Raw genomic sequence first — 22,500 nt, 5'->3', positions numbered from 1 at the left:
AAGCTTTGGAGTCATTCATCAGCAGGGTAGAGACTGGAACTGCCAGCGACAGCCTTAATCAAGTCATCAGCGGCCGTGGAGCATGAAGACGGTAATTAAAAGCAAGAGGGAACACGGCCATGAGGAAGATGAGGTAGCCGCCCAGGAAGAGATAGAGAACTTCCATTAATAAAGCAAGGATTTAGGAGTGGTGAAAGCGCAACGTAGTTCATCAGCAGGTGAAATACTATCAGTCCGCTCATCCAGTCAGTGAGCATACCTGTACACATCCCTTAATGACACATACACATACACATCGTTGGGATTGGGGAACTTATCACACACTAGCTATAGAAACATCAGCTATGTGAACCACTACATTCCCAATGGCCCTATTTTTGCAGGTATTCTTTGAACATCGGAGCAATCCATTGAGGTAACAAAGAGCATGCTGATGTTTCTCCAGCATGTTCATCGAATCCCAGCCCTCCTCCTCCTCCCTCCTTGTCTCTGATGACAAAGGACAGACGTGGACACTGATCCCCCTCTGGGACTCAAACCAACAACCACAATCACAACCTTCTTCACAGGGCATAATTAGCACCGGCAGCAATAACAAAAAAGAAAAAAAAGCAACAGTGGCGTGTGTGTCTAATCCTTCACACTTTTGTCACACGTGTGTGTCTGTCAACACAAACTCCCAAAGAGCAACTCAATTACGGTGCGAAGCCTCCATGGATCCGTTAGCTGCTGTGTGATCGCCGGATCAGCGGGTCGATGAAAGATAACCACAGAGGGTTTATTCAAGCCTTTCCGATCGTTGATGTGGGAACCTGTTCTCATGCGCTGCCACTGCTTTGTTGTGTGGCTCTCAAAGGAGAGCTTGTTTCCACAAATGCAAATATGAATAATAATAATCAGGCCGGGCCAGTAGTTGGCAATGTCACTTTGGAAAGAAATATCCGCGTTGTTTTTGTGTTTGATGTACTTTTTCCCCACATGGAGTCTGAATGCATCATGACACTTTCTAGAACCACTGCATCCGGAGCCAATGCTCCTCGATGTCACATGACAGGTGCCGTCACTGTATTGACTGTCACGTAATCATTGACAGAGTCTTCCCTGAATGGGATTCAATTAAAGCTTCGGCCTAATGATGATTTTCTTCTTCTGTCTCCCCAATTAATGGTTGACTAATAAATGAAAGGCTTCTTGTTGACGGCCCACAAAAGCCCCTTCCTCGTGATGAGAGTATTGGTGGACCCCCGCCTCATTCCCTCCCTGGAGCGATGATGCACGAGGAGGCACACTTCAGTGTTTGCGTTAAAGTGTCGTATAAAAGTTTGGGCCCGTACACCAGGGGCTTATGTCACTGCACTAATTGCACCTCTTTATAGTGTCTTTTGTGGCACAGCACACTTCTCTTGTGTGTGTGTGTGTGTGGGAGGGTGGGGGGCAGAGGCATGTGCAGGGTTTTGGGGGAGTATTGCTAATCATGAAGGAGCAGGCACGTATGGCCAACAATGGATCCCTGGATTACTGTCCACACAAAGACAGTGTTGCAGTAATTACATTGCAGACACTGCTGCATTGTGCACGTGTGTGTGTGTGTGTGTGTGGAGATGGGTGTTTTTGAAGAAGGGAGGGGGGTACGGGCAGAAGGCATTGCTCCATTTGCAGCTGGAGCTCAAGAGACAAGTGTGTGTGGCTGGCACGTGTGTGTGGTGAGGGGGTGAATGCGTAACATTTTTCTCCATATTGCTGCATATACTAATAAAATGAGAGCTCCTGCACTGGAACGGATTTTGATATGTTGTGTTTGATATGTTATTACTGTTTTATTTTAGATTCTATCATTATTTAATTAGAATCTTAACATATATATAGTATATATATTTATTCAAAGCATTTTTATTTTTTATGTTCTTATAATAAAATATTTAAATTTAAATATGTATATAATATAACATAATTATATTGCTAAAATTAAATATTACATATTATCCAAACTATATTATAAGAAATAAATAATACATGATATTGTGTCCTTGTCCATTCTATAAAATAACAATACAAATAAATACTGTACAAATAAAGTATCCAACATAATGTAAAAGAAAATACATGAAAATGACAAAACATGTCAAAATATGATGGAATTGTGTATAATGTTTGTGTTATATAGGAAACCCTGACCAGTCCAGGGTGTACCCTGCCTCTCGCCTGAAGTCAGCGGGGATAGGCTCCAGCATACTCGCGACTCTACTGTAGTGAGCATAAACGGCATAGAAGATGGATGGATGGATGGATAGGAAACCCTACACCTACCAGCCACAACATGAGGCACACTTGCACAATGCATTTGCAACTATACAATGCAGATTTGTATGTAAGTACGAGTTGTTTCTGATGTTATTTAGCTCCATAAGTGGGGTAAATATAACATTCAAATATTTTGTTAAATTCTATGCTACACCCAAAATGGTGTTACACTATTTTTTTTATGAACTTTAATAGTATTTTTTGACAGAAGCCATGGCATACAATATTAGGTACATCCGCACCAGCTAATGAATGCAATACAAAACCGGAGTCCAGAAATCCACCTTTTGAAATGACAACTTCAATACTAGTGATATTGTTATCAATGAAAAGTGAGCATTGATTTATTTTCTTGTGTTGGAGCTGAATGGATGGTGCAGGTGTACCCAATGCTGTGGCTTCAGCCTGTTGTAAAGATGCTGCTTGCCTACTTTGACCTCCTCCTCCTCTGCACTCCTTTCATCGTCTATCCATCCATGTCTTCCTGTGCCCCCAGCCTTAGGCTGATTATCAGGAGTGGCCCGTTTACAGTACAGCTAGGAGGTAATTAGCGGGATGAGCCGGGCCAGAAGGACCCTCTTCAGGGGTCACTCTTGAGGAGGATGTGTCAGGGTGGTAGGAGCACCATAAAAGAGACGTGTGACTCCCACCAACTTTAATGAGCTTTTTAATACATTAAAACGTCATTGATCTAGTGTGTATATGTAGTGTATTTTCATATATAAAATGAGGCATACAGTGTGCCCGAGGGCCTGCAAAAAGCACACACACTTCAGCCTGCAGTAGCCTAAACCTCTAAAAAGCAAGTATTCCATTCATGTGGACGTCAATTGTCTCCCATGAATATGAAATGTTTGCCAGTGCCTCCTTTTAACATTGTGGATGCTCTTGGAGGGAGGACAAAAGCCCCGAAGGTAGCGGCCATTTCCATATGTTAAAGGGAACTGAGGAGTGTTTACTGTAAACTCGAATAGAAATGCAGAGTAGGCAGATACATTCCCTTTTCCTGCTTAACTCATTAACTGCTATTGGTCAAACTTATTTTATTAGATATATTTTTTAGTTTTATGTTAAATATCGACAATGCTTTCCTTGTTAATTCTGCAAGATCGACTGCATAAATAAATACATTAAAATAGTGAAACTAAAACTGTATTATATTAAAGTCTTTTTGACATAATTATTTCTACATGATGAAATCCTAATACACTTTCTGGCCTTATATTGGGGACACCCGCACACTACTAAAAATAAATGTATTAAAATAAATATTCTGTATGATTTAAAACAAAACCGGTCATTATGGCGGTAATATTCTGGTTACCTTTTATTAGCTACACAAGGGGGACAAAATATTCGAAACAGGTTAAAACTGCAATAATAAAACATATTTTCTAAAATGAGTACCACTAAAATAAAACAGAATAACATAAAAAGCCAGTGATATACTGTATAATTTACAGCAGCAGCACTACGATTTTCCATCTTCTCAGCATGGGACAGCTGTGAGCTTGTCGTTGCTAATCAAAGCTGCGAGTTATCAGTGTTGAACATCACTGCAGGGAACGAGGCTGCATTTTTCTTAATGTCCTCGTGATTTATTAGGAAAGGGACACTGAGCCGCCTTTTGTCATGGAGGGGGCCTGTGTGAGTCCCCTCACTTGGTCACCTGCTGATGGTCAGGTTGGGTTGGATGCAAGGGGGGTTACTTTAGCATAAGCATTGGTGGCCCAATCTGCTATGGATTGCTCCGCACAGCAAGGGGGCATCTGTAGGCTTTTGCCGGGGTCTTTATTTTACAGGCACTTTTTAACACAATTACTACACCACCCTTGTATCCTCATGTGCTGGGCTTATTCATATGCAGCAGCTGCTCACTGAGCAACTCATTTGGGGAGTACCGTAGTAGTCGTATGGTGCTGAAAGGAATGCAACACAAAAGGATGCCTTTCCTGTAAGCACAAACTAGGCTAGAGTCCCTCAGTATGTCTGCTGCTGTTGTGAAGCATTTAGCTGAACTGTTTGTGCAATTATTTCATGGATGATCACAAGCTTTGACTTCCAGTTACAGGTACCCACGCCTCAATATTCCCGTATACACCCAGCATCCAAGGCTATGTGCATTGTATTAATGAACACACATGTCAGTGGAAGTTTATGCGTCTGCACAATTCCCTTTAATAGCTCCAGACTGACTTTCATTAGGGATTCCTGCTCATGTCAATAAAGTTGGCATGGCTGACAGGAAGAGTGTCGGATGAATGGAGCAGGAGGGGGGGGGAGACCGACCAACCACCCCCATCTCCTCTCCCTCTTCAAGGCCAGTAGAAATGAGAGATTCATTTTTTTTTATTCAATTAAATGACAAAAATAATTACGGAACCTCAAAGTTGAATGCTTCAAAAATTACTTGAACAACTAAAATATTTTTTTAAGTGTGTAAAATTATCTTGCAATTATTACATATTATATTTTCTCATAGTAGGCTGCATAAAAAGTTCACAAATCAAATTTCTAAGCAGGCTTTATTACATTAAAGTGCTTGGGGATAAAGTACCATCTAGTGGTCATTTGTGGAAAGTGCAACCTACCGGCAATGCATCAAATGACCACACGAGGGCAATGTTGTATTGCTCGACTTGAGTTGACACTTAGACCTATTGAATCGGTAAAACAATGCACTTGTATGCACATTAAGCAACCATGTGTATGTAAAACAAACAGCCATTTAAATATGTTTGTCAGTAAAACAGCAAAATGTTGGGAACTTTTCAGCTGTAAATAAGAGCTTTATCCTCACCCCCTGTGTCACAATTACACACTTGTTCTGTCTGTTTTTGTCCAGCAAAAAGCTGCATGTGCACATCATTTAAATTCATTTCTGAGAAAGGCTTTGTTCACACATATATGGCCAAAAGCTTTTACAGTCTTCTGGGAGGTCCCACTCTTGCAAAAGGTCACAAGTTCCATCCATCCTCTCAGATTCAGTGCAAGAATAATCTGTTGTGTGCAGAACAATGCGTTATATTTCCCATGCACTTTAATAACCCACAGGGTGACTTCTGGATGAGATTACAAAATTAGTGGTAAATGCTTGTAATTTAACATATTTTCTTTCTTGGAACTAACTATAGTATATGAATAGAAAGTTATCCAAGTAGTTGGGGGGAGGGCTTCCACCTGGTGGACATAACGCTTCATTGCAGTTGTATATTGCTTTGTGTCTCTAATTGCGTTTTATCACAAAGATAAGCGCATGCTCAGCTACAAACATATCATTGTTAAGCGTGGAATAAATGTTTAATGAGTGTTAGTTTAGTCAGACTGCTTATTTGTTTGATATTTTCAGTAATTGCTATAGTTATTGTTATAATTATTATTTGACAAAATCTCGCACTAGTCATTTTTAATGCCACCATGCCAACATTTTATTTTTTTTGCGTGAGCTGCTATCTTTCAATTACAGCAGGGTCAGCATGGCTCGCAGCTGTCTTGATGACGACGCGTGGACTTCGAAACAAGCCGCCATATTTGTCGAAAGGCATGCTAATACATGCAGTCCTTGGAGGAATGGTGGTCACGTACATCGTGTAGAAATGTCATTATAGTAAAAAAAAATTCCGGCGTAAAATGTTTACCGTATTTTTCATGTGAGTCGGCATTTGTTATTTGCTGTTTATGCGGTAATGCAGGGATAATGTTAGCCGATAAAACGGTGAAACTACATTTCCCAAGTGAACTTATGTAAACAATTCGCCTCTTGTGTTGTGGCGTGTTCAGGGTTTCACCTCCGTTTTGGTACACTCGTTCTGCCATATCTGTAAAAGTTTCTTAAAATCAATGACACGCTTTATCTATTAAACTATTTTAAACCACTGAATGTAAACTTTAAATATGGATGGATGGAGGGCATCAACTTCATTTATCGCAGTCGCTTTGTAAGAGGAACCTGCTAAAGTATTGTAATTTCCTACAGTCAGTGGAGGCGGCGGCGACAGCAGCAGCCGCTCTGCATCAAGCTGATTTCATTCAGCGAGCAGCCGCTCTCAGGACAGCAGCAGGCGATGTTCTTCGGTTTCTTGTGAGTAAAATCACCCGTCTTCACCTCTACACATCTGTATAACTTATTTCCAACATTTTGGCCAACATCACTCACCCGTTTATTAATAATGCCAACGTTTTGATGTTGTCTTTGTCGCTGCTTATGTTTGCTACCAAAGTGACAGAGTGAGACGTTTACGGACAGCGTGCTCTTTTGTTCTCCTGCTCTCTCATCTGACAAAGGAGAGATGGTGGTGTTTTTGTTGTTCTTTAAGCCTTTAGGACAGTTTAACAACAGCACCGCTTCGTTGTAGATATTGTTAATGTTGTCAGCCGTGGGATTTTGACGGCATTTAGAGATAAAAAGTGGCCAGCAGGCATCCTCTTGAACTACACACCGAAAGGCGACGTGATTAGGCATTGTAGCAGTAAACAAGATCATGTTGTTTTGCTGTGGAAATATATATTCCTTACACTAGCACTTGTGTCTTAATGTTATTTCTTGGTTTTAGGATGCTGCTCTGCTGTGCAACAAAGGAAACAAGAGTCTAACAAAGAGCCATAAAAACAATCAGGATGGGATTGTACACAAGGAAGAACAACAACAACAACAACAACACACAGAATAGAAGTTTTTAAGATATTTATTATCAGAAGTGATGTTTTTCTGAGTGACTTGGCGAGGTTAGTTAAGCCCTGCTGTGTTGTGTTAAAAGCTTCTTACAAATGAAAACATGCACATAACCACAGGGGTCCAGTCCACCATGGTGATGCTGGCAGTTCAGTCTTTAGTCCATTCCGTCCTGCCTCTCCACATTGTCACCATGTCGCACTAGAATCCTTGACAGCTCAGCCAGGGCCCTCCTTAAGCTCACCTGGCCATGGCGTTGTCCGACAGTGACGAGACCGGGAGCGATCTCTCTGAGTCTCTGGAGATCCTCCATCTCCAGGACCAGTACATGGACTCGGAGAGCTGCTTCAAGTCTAAAAGCTTACCCATCCTGAACGGACCCTGTCAGACGCACTGCAAAGGGGACTGCAAGGAGGTTCGACTGCTCGATGCTGCCCACGTGGACGAAAGTCGCGAGCTCCAGCCTAAAACTCCTGATGAAACGGGGTCACCGTCATCCAGGACGGATTTCTCCCCCTCTGTGTCCAGCATGGTGGGGCTCAGCAGCTCCCTCCCCGTGGATCCTCACAGGGCAGCTGGGGGTAAAAAAGTGGGCTTCTCCCTCTCCCGCCTTATCCGCATCCCGGCCAGGAAGTATGTGCGTGTTATCCTCAGAGACTCTCGCTGCTTCCTGTTCTGCATGTGCTACCTGACTTTCATCCAGTCCCTGATGGTGTCAGGCTACCTGAGCAGCGTCATCACCACCATCGAGAAGCGCTACAGCCTACGCAGCTCTGAGTCGGGCCTGCTGGTCAGCTGCTTCGACATCGGCAGCCTGCTGGTGGTCGTCTTCATCTCCTACTTTGGGGGCAGAGGTCAGAGGCCACGCTGGTTGGCTGTAGGCGGTGTGGTCATCGCCGTTGGGGCGGCGTTGTTTTCCCTGCCCCATTTCATTTCGCCGCCCTACCAGATACAAGAAATGAACGCGTCTGCGGGCCATGAAGGCCTCTGCCTTAGTGGCAACAACAGCGGGCGGGAGATGTTTGACGCCGCATCGTGCCCTCGAGACCAGGAGGGCAACGAACACAACCTTTATGTGGCTCTGTTCATCTGCGCCCAGATACTGGTGGGCATGGGCTCCACGCCGATCTACACCCTGGGACCTACCTACTTGGATGACAACGTGAAGAAAGAGAACGCTTCTCTCTATCTGGGTAAGTCCATCTACTTCTTACTACATAGAGCTTTATCTACCTCTGCATGCACTTTAAAATGTTGCTACTCTGTGTGAAGGTGCGCTTGGTTATGGTCTTCGCGGAGTTCTGTGTAAAAGACAAAGGATAATGTCTTATCTACTCGTGGGCATTTTTTTTTCAGGATTTCTGTTTGGAAGGGGCTAGCATGATAGCATAAAATAGAGCAACAATTCAAGGCATTCAACATTTAGTGTTCCTTCTTGACGTGGAAGAGGAAAAACTTGTCAGTGGACTACCCTTTAAGTCAGGGGTGTCCCAACTTTTTTTTCAGAGGGCCGCATATAGAATAATTGGATGTGGGGGGGACACTTTGATACATTTTATGCATTAAAGATGCTAACTAGTCCGATATAGACATACATGTTCAGCTATATAAACAAAACATCAACAGCTTAGCTTTGTGTTGAGCTGCTGAAAATTACTCCATGTTGGACACCCCTACTTTAGGTACTGTCACCCACTGTGATTGGTTTTCCAATGGAATGGAACCAAAAGGTGGTGGTACTGCTCATGGGAATGGTTCTATTACATTTGTCTGTGATAAGCCTGATTGGGTCTGGCCTGTGTTTACCACCCGCTTGCATGCCCTCGGAACCACATATACTGCAAAGTCAACCTGTAGCACTGTAAGAGGGAATGTGGGCTCAGGCAGAACTGGGTTGCCTGTGATTAATGGGCCGGTACAATGTACTGTGTGTGTGTGTGTGTGTGTGTGTGCGCGTGTGTGTTTTTGTGTGCGCAGGGAAACAAGTTCCGGTGGTCAGACGCAGGCCTCAACACTGGTGTCGTGTTTACCCGGTATGCGGGTTCTGCAATTGTAATGCGCATAACTCCGAAAGTAATCCTCCCATGTGACTGTGTTAGTGGGCCGTGGGGCACCCCTCAATCTGCCAGCGCTCACTGCCCCACTGACCTCGGTATCTGATTAGAACTATTTGTCCAGCGGTCATGTGACTGCACTACATTGGGACGTCGTCCTAAAACACTGGACTCGTCCTTATGCTGCCTCCTTGGCTGCCCTCAAGACTGAGTATTGATCCCATCCTTGCGTCACGGCCAGCCACTGCAGCACCGCTATCCAACCGGCCGCAAAAACAACAAGCCTTGTTGACGCCTTAACTCCTCACAAGTGATTCAAGATTCAAGAGATTCAAGAGAGTTTTATTGTCATGTGCATAGTAAAACAGCAGTTATACCATGCAATGAAAATCTTATTCTGTTCATTCTCCCAAGAAAAGAAAGAAAACACAAGAAAGAATAAGAACATAAGAAACAAACACATAAACATATATACCAATAAATTAAACAACAAAAACAGAAGAGACATTAATACAAATAAATACAAATAAATAAAAGTGCTATGAGTGTGTGCGTGTGTTGCGTGCGGCGTGTGTGAGTGCTTCGTTGAGAAGCCTGATGGCCTGTGGGTAAAAGCTGTTTGCCAGCCTTGTGGTCCTGGACTTCAAACTCCTGTAGCGTCTGCCTGACGGTAGGAGTGTGAATAATGAGTCTTGTGGATGTGTGCTGTCCTTGATGAGGTTGTGTGTTCTGCGTAGGACTCTTAAGTGGAGGCATCTACTGCCACCACACTTTGACCTTGATGACTGTTTTTGCCTATTTGGCCCGGCAGGAAGAGAAAGAGGAGACGTGTTCTGACATGTCTGCGAGGCACAAAAAAAAGATCCTTGATTTGCATTCCAGATGCTCGGAAAAATAACCATGGCAACCGTGGTGTCTCTTTTGTGAGGCAGGTGTTGCAAGTGCGTTGAGATCTTTGTGGCATTCATCAGTCACAGCTGCTGTAGCAAATGACATCCACTGGATAAGTGTTAGCACTTTATTCAGTGACTGATAGAGCGACCACTTAACCCAGTAATCATAAAACCTATCAGCATCTACGCTACCCAATCCCCCCCCCCCCCCCCCCCATGCCTTGAGGTGGTGTCCTCCCCCTGCCTCCTCCACTTCCACAAACCCATAAACCCCAACCCAATTTGCACCGACTCGGAGGGGAGGAGTCGCCTGCTTTGTAGGACAATGTGGTTGACACAGAGGTAGTGAGGGAGTGAGAGAGCATGTCTTTGTGAGGATCTTTGTGCCTGTGCATTTCCTCTGACCTGTAATGCTGTAAAGCTTTGGTTTGGTCCCATGTTGCCATAGCAATAGAGTGTCACGCAACCATCTGAGCTTAACCCCCACTGCTGACCTCGTGATCACAGACAAGCTGAGAAATTGTCCATTTTTGGATTTTTTGTTCTCTCCCTCTCGCCTTGTTTTTATTTCTGCTTTGATTTACAACACTTCATTCTGGTTGTTACTCTGGTGAAGCCGCTCCATCTTGCTGTAGATTAGGGTCTATCCAACCTAGGTTCAGGACCCAAAATGTATGGAGGGCTACTTTTATTTGGTCTAAGCATTTAAGGCTGCAAGTTCTTTTATTCTTGGCGAAAGACATTTTCATATACAGTCATCCCTTGCAATATCGGGGTTTGATTATTGCTCGCTCTATATCGCGTTTTTTTCAGAAATTAATTAACAAATGATCTCTGTTTTGTGGTAGACTATGGTCTATCATTAGTCAAAACATGTCGAAATACTATCGCCCTATAGCACTCACTCCTATTGTTATGAAGTGCTTTGAAAGAATAGTCATGACCCACATCAAAAAGAGCATCCCGGCGGCAACTGTGGACCCTCTACAGTTTGCATATCGCCAGAACCGGTCCACGGATGATGCAGTCAAAACTGTCATCCACACAGCCCTTTCTCACCTACAGGGCCAGGACACATACGTCAGAATGCTATTTATAGACTATAGCTCTGCTTTTAATACAGTCTGCCCCCACAAACTCACAAATAAGCTCCTCACACTTGGCCTGTGTCCCTCCCTCTGTAACTGGGTGTTTAACTTTCTCACAGGCAGACCCCAATCGCACATCCAGCTCAAGAATTGTGAGCACTGGGACCCCACAGGGGTGTGTGCTGAGTCCGCTCCTCTACACGCTCTTCACCTACGATTGCGTGGCCTCCCAGAACAACACCAGCATCATTAAATTTGCGGATGACACTACAGTCATCGGACTGATCACTGGTGGTGTTGAAACATCATACAGAAGAGAGGTGGCGGACCTCATAGCTTGGTGTCGTGATAACAATCTCCTTCTCAATACAGATAAGACTAAAGAGATGATCATTGACCCAAGAACAAGGGAAAAGGAGCCGCATAGACCCCTGTTTATTGATGAGACTGAGGTGGAGAGGGTGAAAACCTTCAAGTTCCTTGGCACACACATCAGCGAGGACCTCACCTGGTCTCACAACACCCAACAAATTATGAAGAAGTCCCAAAGGAGACTGTACTTCCTGAGAAGACTGAGGAAATTTGGCATGCCCACCACAATCCTGAGTTGCTTCTACAGATGCACTATGGAAAGTGTCCTTACCGCCTCCATCACTGTTTGGTACGGTAACTGTACAACACGTGATAGGAAGGCACTCCAGCGGGTGATCAAGACCTCACAGAACATTGTTGGGGCAGCCCTCCCCTCACTGCGAGACATTTATAAAACTAGAGTCCTACGCAGAACACACAACCTCATCAAGGACAGCACACATCCACAACACTCATTATTCACACTCCTACCGTCAGGCAGACGCTACAGGAGTTTGAAGTCCAGGACCACAAGGCTGGCAAACAGCTTTTACCCACAGGCCATCAGGCTTCTCAACGAAGCACTCGCACACGCCGCACGCAACACACGCACACACCCATAGCACTTTATTTATTTATTTGTATTATTTATTTGTATTAATGTCTCTTCTGTTTTTGTTGCTTAATTTATTGGTATATATGTTTATGTGTTTGTTTCTTATGTTCTTATTCTTTCTTGTGTTTTCTTTCTTTTCTTGGGAGAATGAACAGAATAAGAATTTCATTGCATGGTATAACTGCTGTTTTACCATGCACATGACAATAAAACTCTCTTGAATCTTGAAATACAAGTGATATGTAGTATTCTGGCCACCGGGTGGTAGTAATGACACAAAACATTCAGACATTACCTTACATTGCATTACCTTAAAACTGCATGAAGTCAGCCATGGCATGTTTGACATGACAGAGTGAAAAAAGTTCTCCTCCCATTTAGGGCTGGGCGATATCGATATTTTTAAATATTCTTATTTACTTGAAGCACTATCAAAACCAACCATGTCGTTGATATCGAAATAGACTGTGGAGCAGAAGCCCGGCGGCTTCAGTGGAAGCGACGGCGTCTGCGGTGGAAGAATTAGTCAGCAAGGAATAAGCGGTAGCTCAGTCATGTGGAAGGTACTTCGAATTCAGAGCAAAAAAAAAAATCTTTTTTACCACCTTAAAACTTGGCACAAACTCCAATACGAGGAATCTGTGAAGGTGCGTGCTGTCTGCCACGTTCTAATGAAAGGAAAAGCAAAGTGGTGTGCTATTATAAAGAGGTGTCCTATCACATTGCTAAGGTATGGTCCCCATTGCAACAGTGGGGGAAAAAATGGCTGAAGAAACCTGCTGAAAACGTTGGACTCGCGATGTCCAGAGAGCTCCGCAGTCACAATTATTTAGCAGGACAAGCTGTACCACAAATAGACAGTTGCTAAGTCTGATGCAGTTGACAGGTTGGTGTTCCTGGCACAAAATGAAGATATTCTTGTCTTCTAAAATGTTTACCTAAAACATACTACCGTTCAATTTAAAAGTATTTTTGAGTTGCTGACATTTTAAAATTTCCTCTTAGACCGGCACTCCTTCATATTTTGTTCTTTTGTTGTTAGCTGAGGATTTCAGCATAGCTAAAGGTTTGTTATAAAAAAAATTGTATTTGACTTTTTCTATATTTATTTCAAAAAGAGATTTTAGAAGCTTTATGTAGCTGTACACTCTAAATTGTCCATAGGTACGAATGTGAGCGTGAATAATTTCTATATTTGCCCTGCGATTGGCTGGCGACCTGTCCAGAGTATACCCTGCCCCTCTTGCCCGAAGTCAGCTGGAATAGGCTCCAGCATACCCTAGTGAGGGTAAGCGATATAGACAATGGATGGATGGCTATTTTTAGACAAGATTTTTTTTGTATGTGCATAATATCTTGCATGAAGCTATAAAATTTCAAAAAACATCCAAACAGTAGGCCGCACGGTGGCCGAGCGGTTAGCATGTTGGTTATGCAGTCAGGCGATCGGGAAGATCTGGGTTTGAATCTCAGCTTGGGCATCTCTGTGTGGCGTTTGCATGTTCTGCCCGTGCGTGCGTGAGTTTTCTCCGGGTACTTTGGTTTCCTCCCACATTCCCAAAAAAACATTAGGTTAATTGGCGACTCTAAATTGTCCATAGCGTGAGCGTGAATGATTGTTTGTCTGCATGTGCCCTGTACCCTGCCTCGTGCCCAAAGTCAGCTGGGATAGGCTCCAGCATACTCCCGCAACCCTAATGTGGATAAGCGGCACAGAAAATGGATGGATGGATCCTCATGTGAAGGACTTATTTTAATAAAGCAACTTGACACACATATTTGACTTTGTTTTGTCTAAACTCACGCTTAAAAAATATTGGGATGTATGTTATATAGCGATATTCAACCTAAATATATCGTGATATGAGTTTTGGTCCATATCGCCCAGCCCTACTCCCATTCTGTGTGGAAGTGGTAAGTTTTAGCTGCTTAAGGTTAGATGAAATAAACTTGAGGATAACTGGTTCGCTTACTAGCTTGTTAGCTCTCTCGCTAGCGGCCGTCTCGGGTCCCTGCAGAATAAGAGTTGCACTGTGTTGTAAACAATGTATAAAAGGAGTGTAAAGGTGATTATAGGGGTGTTATTTCATGTCTACAGGGCTCTAATAACATTAAGAAAGCCGTATTTAGAGATTCATAAACAGGTTTTTTATGCTATAACTACGACAATCTTCCATTTATTAACATATTCCTATATCGCGGAAATTCATTTAATGCGGTCGGATCTGGAACCAATTAACCGGAATAAACGAGGGACTGTATTACAATTTATTACTAATTTATAAGTGTAACTACATCACAATATAGTCACACGATATAGTGCAGTCCATCCTTTGGGAATCACGGCTAGGGATAGTGCCAAGGAGAAGTCAGAGCTAGAAAACCCTCTTCTGTCAAAGTCTACCCCTGAGCAATCACAGCGGAGGAGGCTGTGGAATGCGAGCTTAGCGGCCAAAAGGAGAAGAATGCAGATTTAGCCAGTACACAACTTGAGATTTCTGGCGTATTTTATGAGGAAAAACTGACTATAGTGCCTCATTGGGATCCAATATCATTGAGCAGGATAGGGCCCATTTTATTCCCCTACTGTACCTAAATCACCACCCATTTGTATGCTGCTAACAAAGCATTGGACCTGCATATCCCAGCTGACTGATCAATAATTCTGTTTCTCCTGCTCATTGAAAAGCATTGGAAAGTGATGGCTGTGACCTCTGCTCACTTCTTTTACCATTCATGTCCTTCTGTGATTTACAAGGCAATGATGCTGAGAAGGTGCTATTGATGGATAAATGGAAGGAGAGTAGTGGTTTGGGGTTCAGGGCTGATTAGATTGCGGACTGCACGTCCCCATGACCTTTTAAGGATACACGTGCAGCTCAGGCTTTCCCTTAAGTGGATTCCTGCTTGTCAAGTGCTCGTTTACATACTCTTGTTTTGTAATGTATTCCATATGGACATAAGTATTGGGACACCTGGCTTTGACACCTGTGGTAATAGAAAATGGAAGAAAATATGGGCGACCCCATATTTTCTTCCATTTTCACTTGCCTATTATCGGAAGAAAATAAGGTCAAAAGTCACTGATTTAGTTGGCTCGCTGAAGAGTACAAGTTGCATCAGTCAATAAAGCGCAAAATTGATTTCACAAAATGCAAGACCAAGAACAGACATTTAATCTGGAAAGGCAAGTTATTCAATTACACAACAGCACACGGATCAGCAGTTAACGTGACACATTTAACAGTTATCTAGCTACTCTGTAGCATAAAGAACATACTGTACCTGGGAGGCTGAATAGACTAAAGTAACATAACAAGCCAGTGAATCCAACAAGCAAGTTACCGGTAATCAAATTCACCAAACTCCCAATCTCGAATCCATTTAATCATTCCTTGGTTTATGACAGTTGGTATGAATTAAACTGTAAAAACATGTAAAATTATACAGCGTATATTCATATATACATTTGTGCGCTATGCATTAAGTAGCAGCAGTGCAGATGACTCCAAGACACACACAATCCTAGAATATGTCTGAGTAATGTTTTTATACTGATTTTTTTTTTTTCCACTCAGGATGGCGCTTGAGTGGGGCCTCACTCCGGTCTTGTGTGCTTGCATAAGGTTCAAGGGGTGTGTTCACTACTCCACCCCTTGACAAATTTAGAAAGAACAGTTGCTCTGTGTCTCTCTTGAAGTGTATACAAATAAGTGTGAACAAATAAAACATCTCCGGTTTGGTACAGTACAACAGTCTTTCAAAGTTTCCTGGTGCGGGTGTGTACTGTATATTATTAAAACAAAACATGGATTTAAATTTTTTTTTTTTTATTTTGTGGTAGGGGATTTCACATAAACGTCCATTACAGGTGCGGCATGTGACGACCCCGTAGACTCTCTTTTGCACCTTCAGGCTGACAGATCGTATTTCAGCCTCCACGTTTTGGGCCTGTCAGAGACTGGCACACTTGCTGAAAGAAAGCCGCTCTTGTTTCATCACTCTAATTCACACGGGGGTTAAATATTGCACCCCCTCGTGTCTCACTCACCCGCAGGGTTACTCAGCAGCAGTTGGTCGACATTTTAGCAACTATGACTAACTCCTCGTGAACCATGGGCCCTTTTTGTTGTTGATGACGCTTCTTGTTTTCCTCCAGCAACAACTTCTTATTTCCCCCACTCCTATAAACACTTGAGTGATAAGTAGGAGGAGTCACAATCAACAAGATGGAGAAAGTTCAAGCAAGTGTGGGAGTCTTGTTTGTTTCCACAGGCCACTGTATTGGTGTGTAGAAATTATCGCTGGATGCCTACTCGCCTTTATCAGCACACTGGCCCCGGATTGTTTTGACAGTGTGGGAAGGTTCCTGGGGAAATGCCATAAGAGGGGGGTTTGTGATTGCAAGAACGCTGAGAAAGCTTTTGTTTTCAGCTATGCCGGTGGGGGGGGGGAGGGGGGGGGGGATGACATTTTTTGTCTTTGTTCGTACTTGCTCTTTGGTCCATGTTGTTCCACGTAATCCCCCTTGATCCCCGTCTCTGGCTGAAATTAAAGAGCAGCCAAAAATAGTGTTTGAATTGTTCAATTCTCACATTGATGGCGTGCGTACATTTTGCAACGCATAAACCACATACCTAACGTGACAAACCGCATTTCTGTAACCTGCAGCTAATCTTCCAAAAACTGAACAGAATAAATAAGGAATTTATGAAAACATGCAGTCCAGTCACCCCCCCCCCCTTGCTATTAGCACTCATGCCACTCAGAGGTCACATGATTATAGATTTAAATTAGCAGAGTGCAGACACAGAGTAATTAGTGATTATGCTAATCTTCCATCACTGTTATATCCCTGGACATGTCAAAGGCTGTATAGTTTAATTTGACTACCAAAGCAATGTACAAATACCCTGCATCGCGGTTAATTGGTTCCAGATCCAAAGTTGATAAGTGAATTTCCATCAAGTTGGATTCCTTATTTATACACGGAATATTTTTGCTGTTAGGGCATAGAAAATCTTAAATTAAGCTTAAATATGCATATTTTTGACTATAGAGTATTCAACCACAAATGATTTATTAAATTTTATATTTTTGAAAAACTGTGCATTCATTGGCCACTGTGGTCAATGGTGTGCAATTAATTGTTGATGAAATGACTCATCATGGAGTGCACTACTTGGTCCACCCAGCAGCAGCACTGTTGATTTTATGTCCACTGTGCTACATCCACACCCCCACTATGGCACATCCTTTCCGGGCAGCGTTATTCCGATCAACACAGCAGTGGTTTGGAAACAGGAGTTTAGAATATATATAAAAAAAAGACGTATGCTCGTTAATTTTCTTCCTCGTTGCTTTAAGGGAATTTTAAATATTTCAAATAGATACAGGTAAAGTCTACTTAGCTTCAAAATAGGGTTCTCTAACAACTCAGAAATAACAAACATTGCCAAAATCTCCAAATATTTTTGAAGTGAAAGAAAAAACAGTGTCATCTGCATACGAGGGAATGTGTGTGTGATTACGCTGTTGTATCGAGAACCATGCTTTGCCTTGTGGTGTCTTGTCAGGAAATGACTTAATGATGTTAATTAGCAGATGTTATCTACTATCAGAATGTCCTGTGCAGACTCTGAGCACTCAAGTACCTCCAAGTTGCCACCACTCGCCAGACGCCCCGGGATTAAATTTGGCAGCTACATTCAGACAAAATACCTTCCGGCTTCTGTCTTATCTGCTCGCCTCAGCCTCTCCATGTTTATCCAAGCCTCTGGGGTCTTGTTAGGACCACCACAGAAAAAGATTTGATTCTTCATTGTAGTCCCATGCCCTGCGAGCAGCAGTCTTGCTGCCACTCTCCTTGACCTCGCCACTGTGATGATGGAGGGCTCCTTGAGGGAAGGTTTTGTGGTGTTTGCTAAAGAAACATTTGCAAGTCGTTATACATTTTGGTCTACTTTATTGACATTTTCCTCCATTGTTTACTTTCTTTCTTAGCTTGGTCCCCTTTTTACCTTTAAGCTGTTGTTCCTCCTGTGTTGGCTGTTCTCAACTTGACGGGATGGCAGATGGATGTCTCTGAACATCGTCTAACCTCACCCCGCGGGACGACTGCACTCGGAGACAGACGTGCTGGAAACTATAACGCAGCGAGTCCAAAAGATACAGCCTGACAGGCGTGCATGCCGTGGCAAATTTTGTCTGCCATGCGCCGTGGTTGCTCTCCCAGGCTCCATTACGCCACTAAATGTAGCATTAAGCTGGTTGCCTATCATGTAACCCAGGCTAATTGGGTGTAGTGTAATTAGGCTAGAGCTGACTGTAGAGACAGTAATGTGAAATGCAGATGTTTGGGGAAACAAGTTAAATCAAAGCTAACTGGGCTGGGAAATGTCGAACTCAAGTTAGGAGATGTTTGCAGTAGATTTCCATCAAACACACAGTGGGTATTTGCACATCTGTGGTTGTCAGGAAACAATTAAGTGTGAAAGAAGATGCTTACATCACTGTCATTGTGTAGGCGATGCTTGAGTGTCTTTCAGGCTCAACTGCTAGAACAATCACGGCATAACTTTCCGCATCCTCCGCACCTGATGGTCATGTAACCAACTGCATGTCGAACCTAGCGTTACATCGAACTTCTTGATGATGTTCTAACAGTGTTATGTATCCCTCGAGTGTGCTTAGCAAATGTGAGAAGTCAGTCATCTCCCTCATGTGTTTGCTCCACTTTTGAGAGAAGAGGCGCTCGGTCACTTTTGAAGTTGTGGGTTTTCTAGGGCCCTATGAAATCTGTTGTTTTTCCAAATTCTGTTTTATTTTTTCTCTAAATTCCGTTTTCATTTAAAAAAAAAAATTGTTTATCCCTTTTCGCACAAAAACCTCCTTCATGGAAAATGACCCGTCCCTAGCTAGATGAGTCCACTTTTTGCCCACCAGTTTTGGAGGGGAAAAAGGCTTTGCTACTCAGCTCAAATTAAAGCGTGAAGCTCTGCCAAATATCTCTGTCAGCTACAGATGTGGCCACTAAGTTTGATCATTTTGTTTTTCTGCAGTGAATAGGCTAACTAAGCATCATGTTGTTTTTGTTCTAATGTGAGCATATTGTTGGCACTATAGCTCACATAGCTACAGTATGCTAGTGCTGCTAATGTTTGTGTCCTCCACCGCTCCTTTTGCAGAGTTGCAGTATACAGTAATCCCTCATTTATCGCGGCTATTGTGTTCCCAGTGTGCCTTACTGAAAGTACTTCTAAATTTCAACATCAAGGCTGGAGTTTGGCCAATTGAGAAATATTCTAATATTGGGCCTTTTAATTATTGCACAAAGGCAGTTGAGAAGCAGCTGCAAGCAAAGAAAATTAGATTTTGAATAAGCCCAGATATTGCTGCTTTATCTCAGATATGTTGTTATGGTTACACAGCAAGATATGACTTCTCATGGTGTGTACTGCTGTAGTACTATGGACCAGATTGTGCTTGTACGGCCACCAACAGGGAGGTGCAGCCTGAAAAGCTGCTGGTGCAAGCTCATGCCCAACCAAACCTATTCAGCCATAATTAGGAGCATCCCATTGGAGGGACCTTATTTTTGTTAACATGGCACATTGCTCTCTTTTGGGTGATATTCCACCATTTATGTTCATTATAGAGAAATATGCTCTGGATGGCTTTTGGCAGCTTTGTTCTTGCTCCTTCTAAAGTGGCTGCAGCAGAAGTTGTGTTAAGCCGTTTGCATCTGCAACAATACACAACTAGCAAATTTCATTCAGTGCTGACCTTCTGTCACACGCTATCATCTTTCAGAGTTAGCGTCATTATGTTGCTGCGCCATTACATTGCTGTTATTATCATGACAGATTCTTTTTTTTTTTTTTGTAAAAAAATGGCTTTCAAAAGTCTTATCTGGAATGATGGGACATGGCACAAAGTGTTAGAACTGACGTCTCACTGACTGGCTCCTATCTTTTCTTTTGATAGGAAAAACCTCTATTGCTGTAATTTTCTGATACAGCAGAGAGGGAGCTTAGTGGAACTTTTATATAATGATAGAGGGCATCTTCCAAAATAGACCCTAAGAATAAAGCTGTATATTTGACAGAAATAAGAGGACACTGGAGCTGAGGTTGCGTTCCCCCATGTGACCAGTCATGGGAGTTTATAGCGGTAAGGCCAGTGAGGTGGTACCGTCGCCTAATGGGTGGTCTCAGCATTTTTGGGCCGTCTGATCATTTACCTTCTTTCAAGTCTGAGCTCGCAGCCTGTACCAGTCAGTACCTCTTGGATCAAACGTCTTTACCACGCTTAAAACATTCCGCATGTCTTGAAGCCTAATGCCCTTGATGCTGCACTGACAAAAGCAAGACCCGGATAAAATGTGTAGAAAGCTCCACAAGGATAGAAATGACATCACATGCTATTGCAGACCACGTGGTAGCATCATGGTCTGGGGGTGCACGAGTGCTCCCGGGACTGGGGAGCTGCAGTTCATTGAGAGGAAACATAAATTCCAACATGTAGTATGACATTCTAAAGTAGACCATGGCAGTTTTTCAACATAACGATCCCAAACACACCTCCAAGATGACAAGTGACTTGTTAAAGAAGCTAAAGGTGATGGAGTGGCCAGGTATGTCTCCAGACCAAGTGAGCACCTTTGTTTGGACTTTGAGGTGTGCTCACTTGTGTTGCTACCTGTGTAGATAATAATGGCTGTGTTTTGAGTCATTTATACAGGCTGATATTTTTGTGTTATACTGTTAGGTTAGAAGGAGAAGGCATTGCCATGTCCGCAAGCTGCCCTGGCGATCCTCATGTATTGAATCTACTTGTCGTCCTTGCCTTATCCCTGTGAGATCAGGAATGCATGATGCGTAAGAAGGCGTTATAAATCACCACTAGTCCCGGATAACACTGAGATGACGGTGGTATCGCATCTTTTGGAGATTAGAAAAGGTCTAAGGTTGTGAACACAAATCCAAGGTTCCTGCGTGCCAGTGTGACATCACCTGGAGATTGTTTGGCTGCTCAGCCGGGCCACATCATTTATTAAAGTAGAGTTTTGTGTCACAGAGCAGAATAAATAGTCAGAGCCATGCTCTTTTTTTCTTTTTATTTTTTTTGAAGTTTTTTATTGCAAAGACAAGCACAATGGGATGTAAACAATCCGATGATTCATGTGTTTGGTCAGTTGTATCCCTTGCGCCTTATATTGCTCTGACAAGACCCTCTAAGTCCTAGCCTGTATTGTCTTCACGTAATTAAATCAAATCATTAGCCTGTGGTAATTACTTTGGCCCCCTGGGGGATGAATCATTGTGCTTTCTCATCAGGTGTGGTGGGGGGTGAACACAAGGTCAGGAGAGCTCGGTAGGGAGCGGGAGGTGAACTAGGGGATATGCTGTGCAGACGCCATTTTATTGTTATGACTGAAAATTCCATTTACAGTCAAGGCAACCGTGGACACGGCCAGGGGTCATAACTGCTGTAATTCTTTGAAAATCCCTGCTGTTAAAAGCACCTTTCTGGGTGGCGGGGGCTACACATCAAGTATATCACATTTTCTCCATTGGGTTCCCCATGGATGACATTCGAGGCACCCCGATGGGATGGTGCTCAAAATGCTTTGGAAGACATGCTGGCATACGTGTAATACTGATATCCTCAGCGTTTTTTTAATGATTAGACCAATGGTCAGTGACTTTGTTGCCCCTTCAAAAGACAGACATGTGCGCATCAGTCCCCTAAAAGTGTGTACCAAGTTTTGTGGTGATTCAGCTAAACACTCTGAAGTTTAAAAGATTCGACTTATGGGGTGCAGCAGTTCAAGAGTAGAAGAGTTGGCTTATGTTAAAACAGAGTCATGACTGTATTCATACGTTTGGCATCGTTAATGATTTATTCCAATACAATATATTAGCATATTAACAAAAATACATAAAAACAAACACCAAAGTGCAGCCTGGTTTCATTTGCGGGCGGCGGCTGTTAAAAAAAAAAAAAAAAAAAAAAAAAAAAAATTAGCAGTAGTTAAAGTATAAAAGGAAGTCAAAAATATTAAGAGAAAAACGTTGGAATCTAACGAGAAAAAGTTGTAATTTTACAAGAATAGCGTCATAATATTATGACAATTTAATAATTTTTTTTTAAATTTTAGTACCATAAAGTTTAAATATGACAGTTATTTTTTTAAAGTTGCAATAGTATGAGAAACAACAGAAATAGTCATAATGTACCAAGAATAAAGTCCAAATAAGAAAACACAGACATAAAACAGAAACAAGAAGAAAGTTGAAGTAGTTTGACAATTTTGAAAAATCGGCAATTGAAATGGGGGGGGGGGGAGCTGTAATTTTACGAGAATTAAGTCAAAATATGAAGGAAAAAGTCATAAAAACGAGGGAAAAAAGTTGCAATTTTGTGAGAATAAACTTGTAATGTTATGAAGAAAAATGTCATTTTCTTAGCATAAAGTTTAAATATTAAAGTGTTTGTTTTTTTAAAACTCACAACAATATGA

The 22,500-nt window shown here is 42.6% G+C and overlaps 1 protein-coding gene across 2 annotated transcripts in view; it reads left to right on the top strand.

The window, feature by feature from the left end:
- Positions 1-22,500, top strand: part of LOC129173818 (solute carrier organic anion transporter family member 5A1) — a 74,860-nt gene that overhangs the window by 12,855 nt on the left and 39,505 nt on the right. Inside the window, exons 4-6 of one of the 2 annotated variants that reach the window (XM_054764991.1) lie at positions 2,165-2,368; positions 6,278-6,382; positions 6,855-8,166. In XM_054764991.1, coding sequence (XP_054620966.1) covers positions 7,224-8,166 — 943 coding nt within the window. In that variant the 5' untranslated portion in view covers positions 2,165-2,368; positions 6,278-6,382; positions 6,855-7,223. The remainder of the gene's footprint in view (positions 1-2,164; positions 2,369-6,277; positions 6,383-6,854; positions 8,167-22,500) is intronic. The other variant, XM_054764993.1, reaches the window with a different exon arrangement.

This window comes from Dunckerocampus dactyliophorus, chromosome 21 (genome assembly GCF_027744805.1).
Source record: "Dunckerocampus dactyliophorus isolate RoL2022-P2 chromosome 21, RoL_Ddac_1.1, whole genome shotgun sequence".
NCBI lineage: Eukaryota > Metazoa > Chordata > Actinopteri > Syngnathiformes > Syngnathidae > Dunckerocampus > Dunckerocampus dactyliophorus.
Note: the sequence above shows the minus strand (reverse complement) of the source record. Positions and strands in the feature narration are given on the sequence as shown.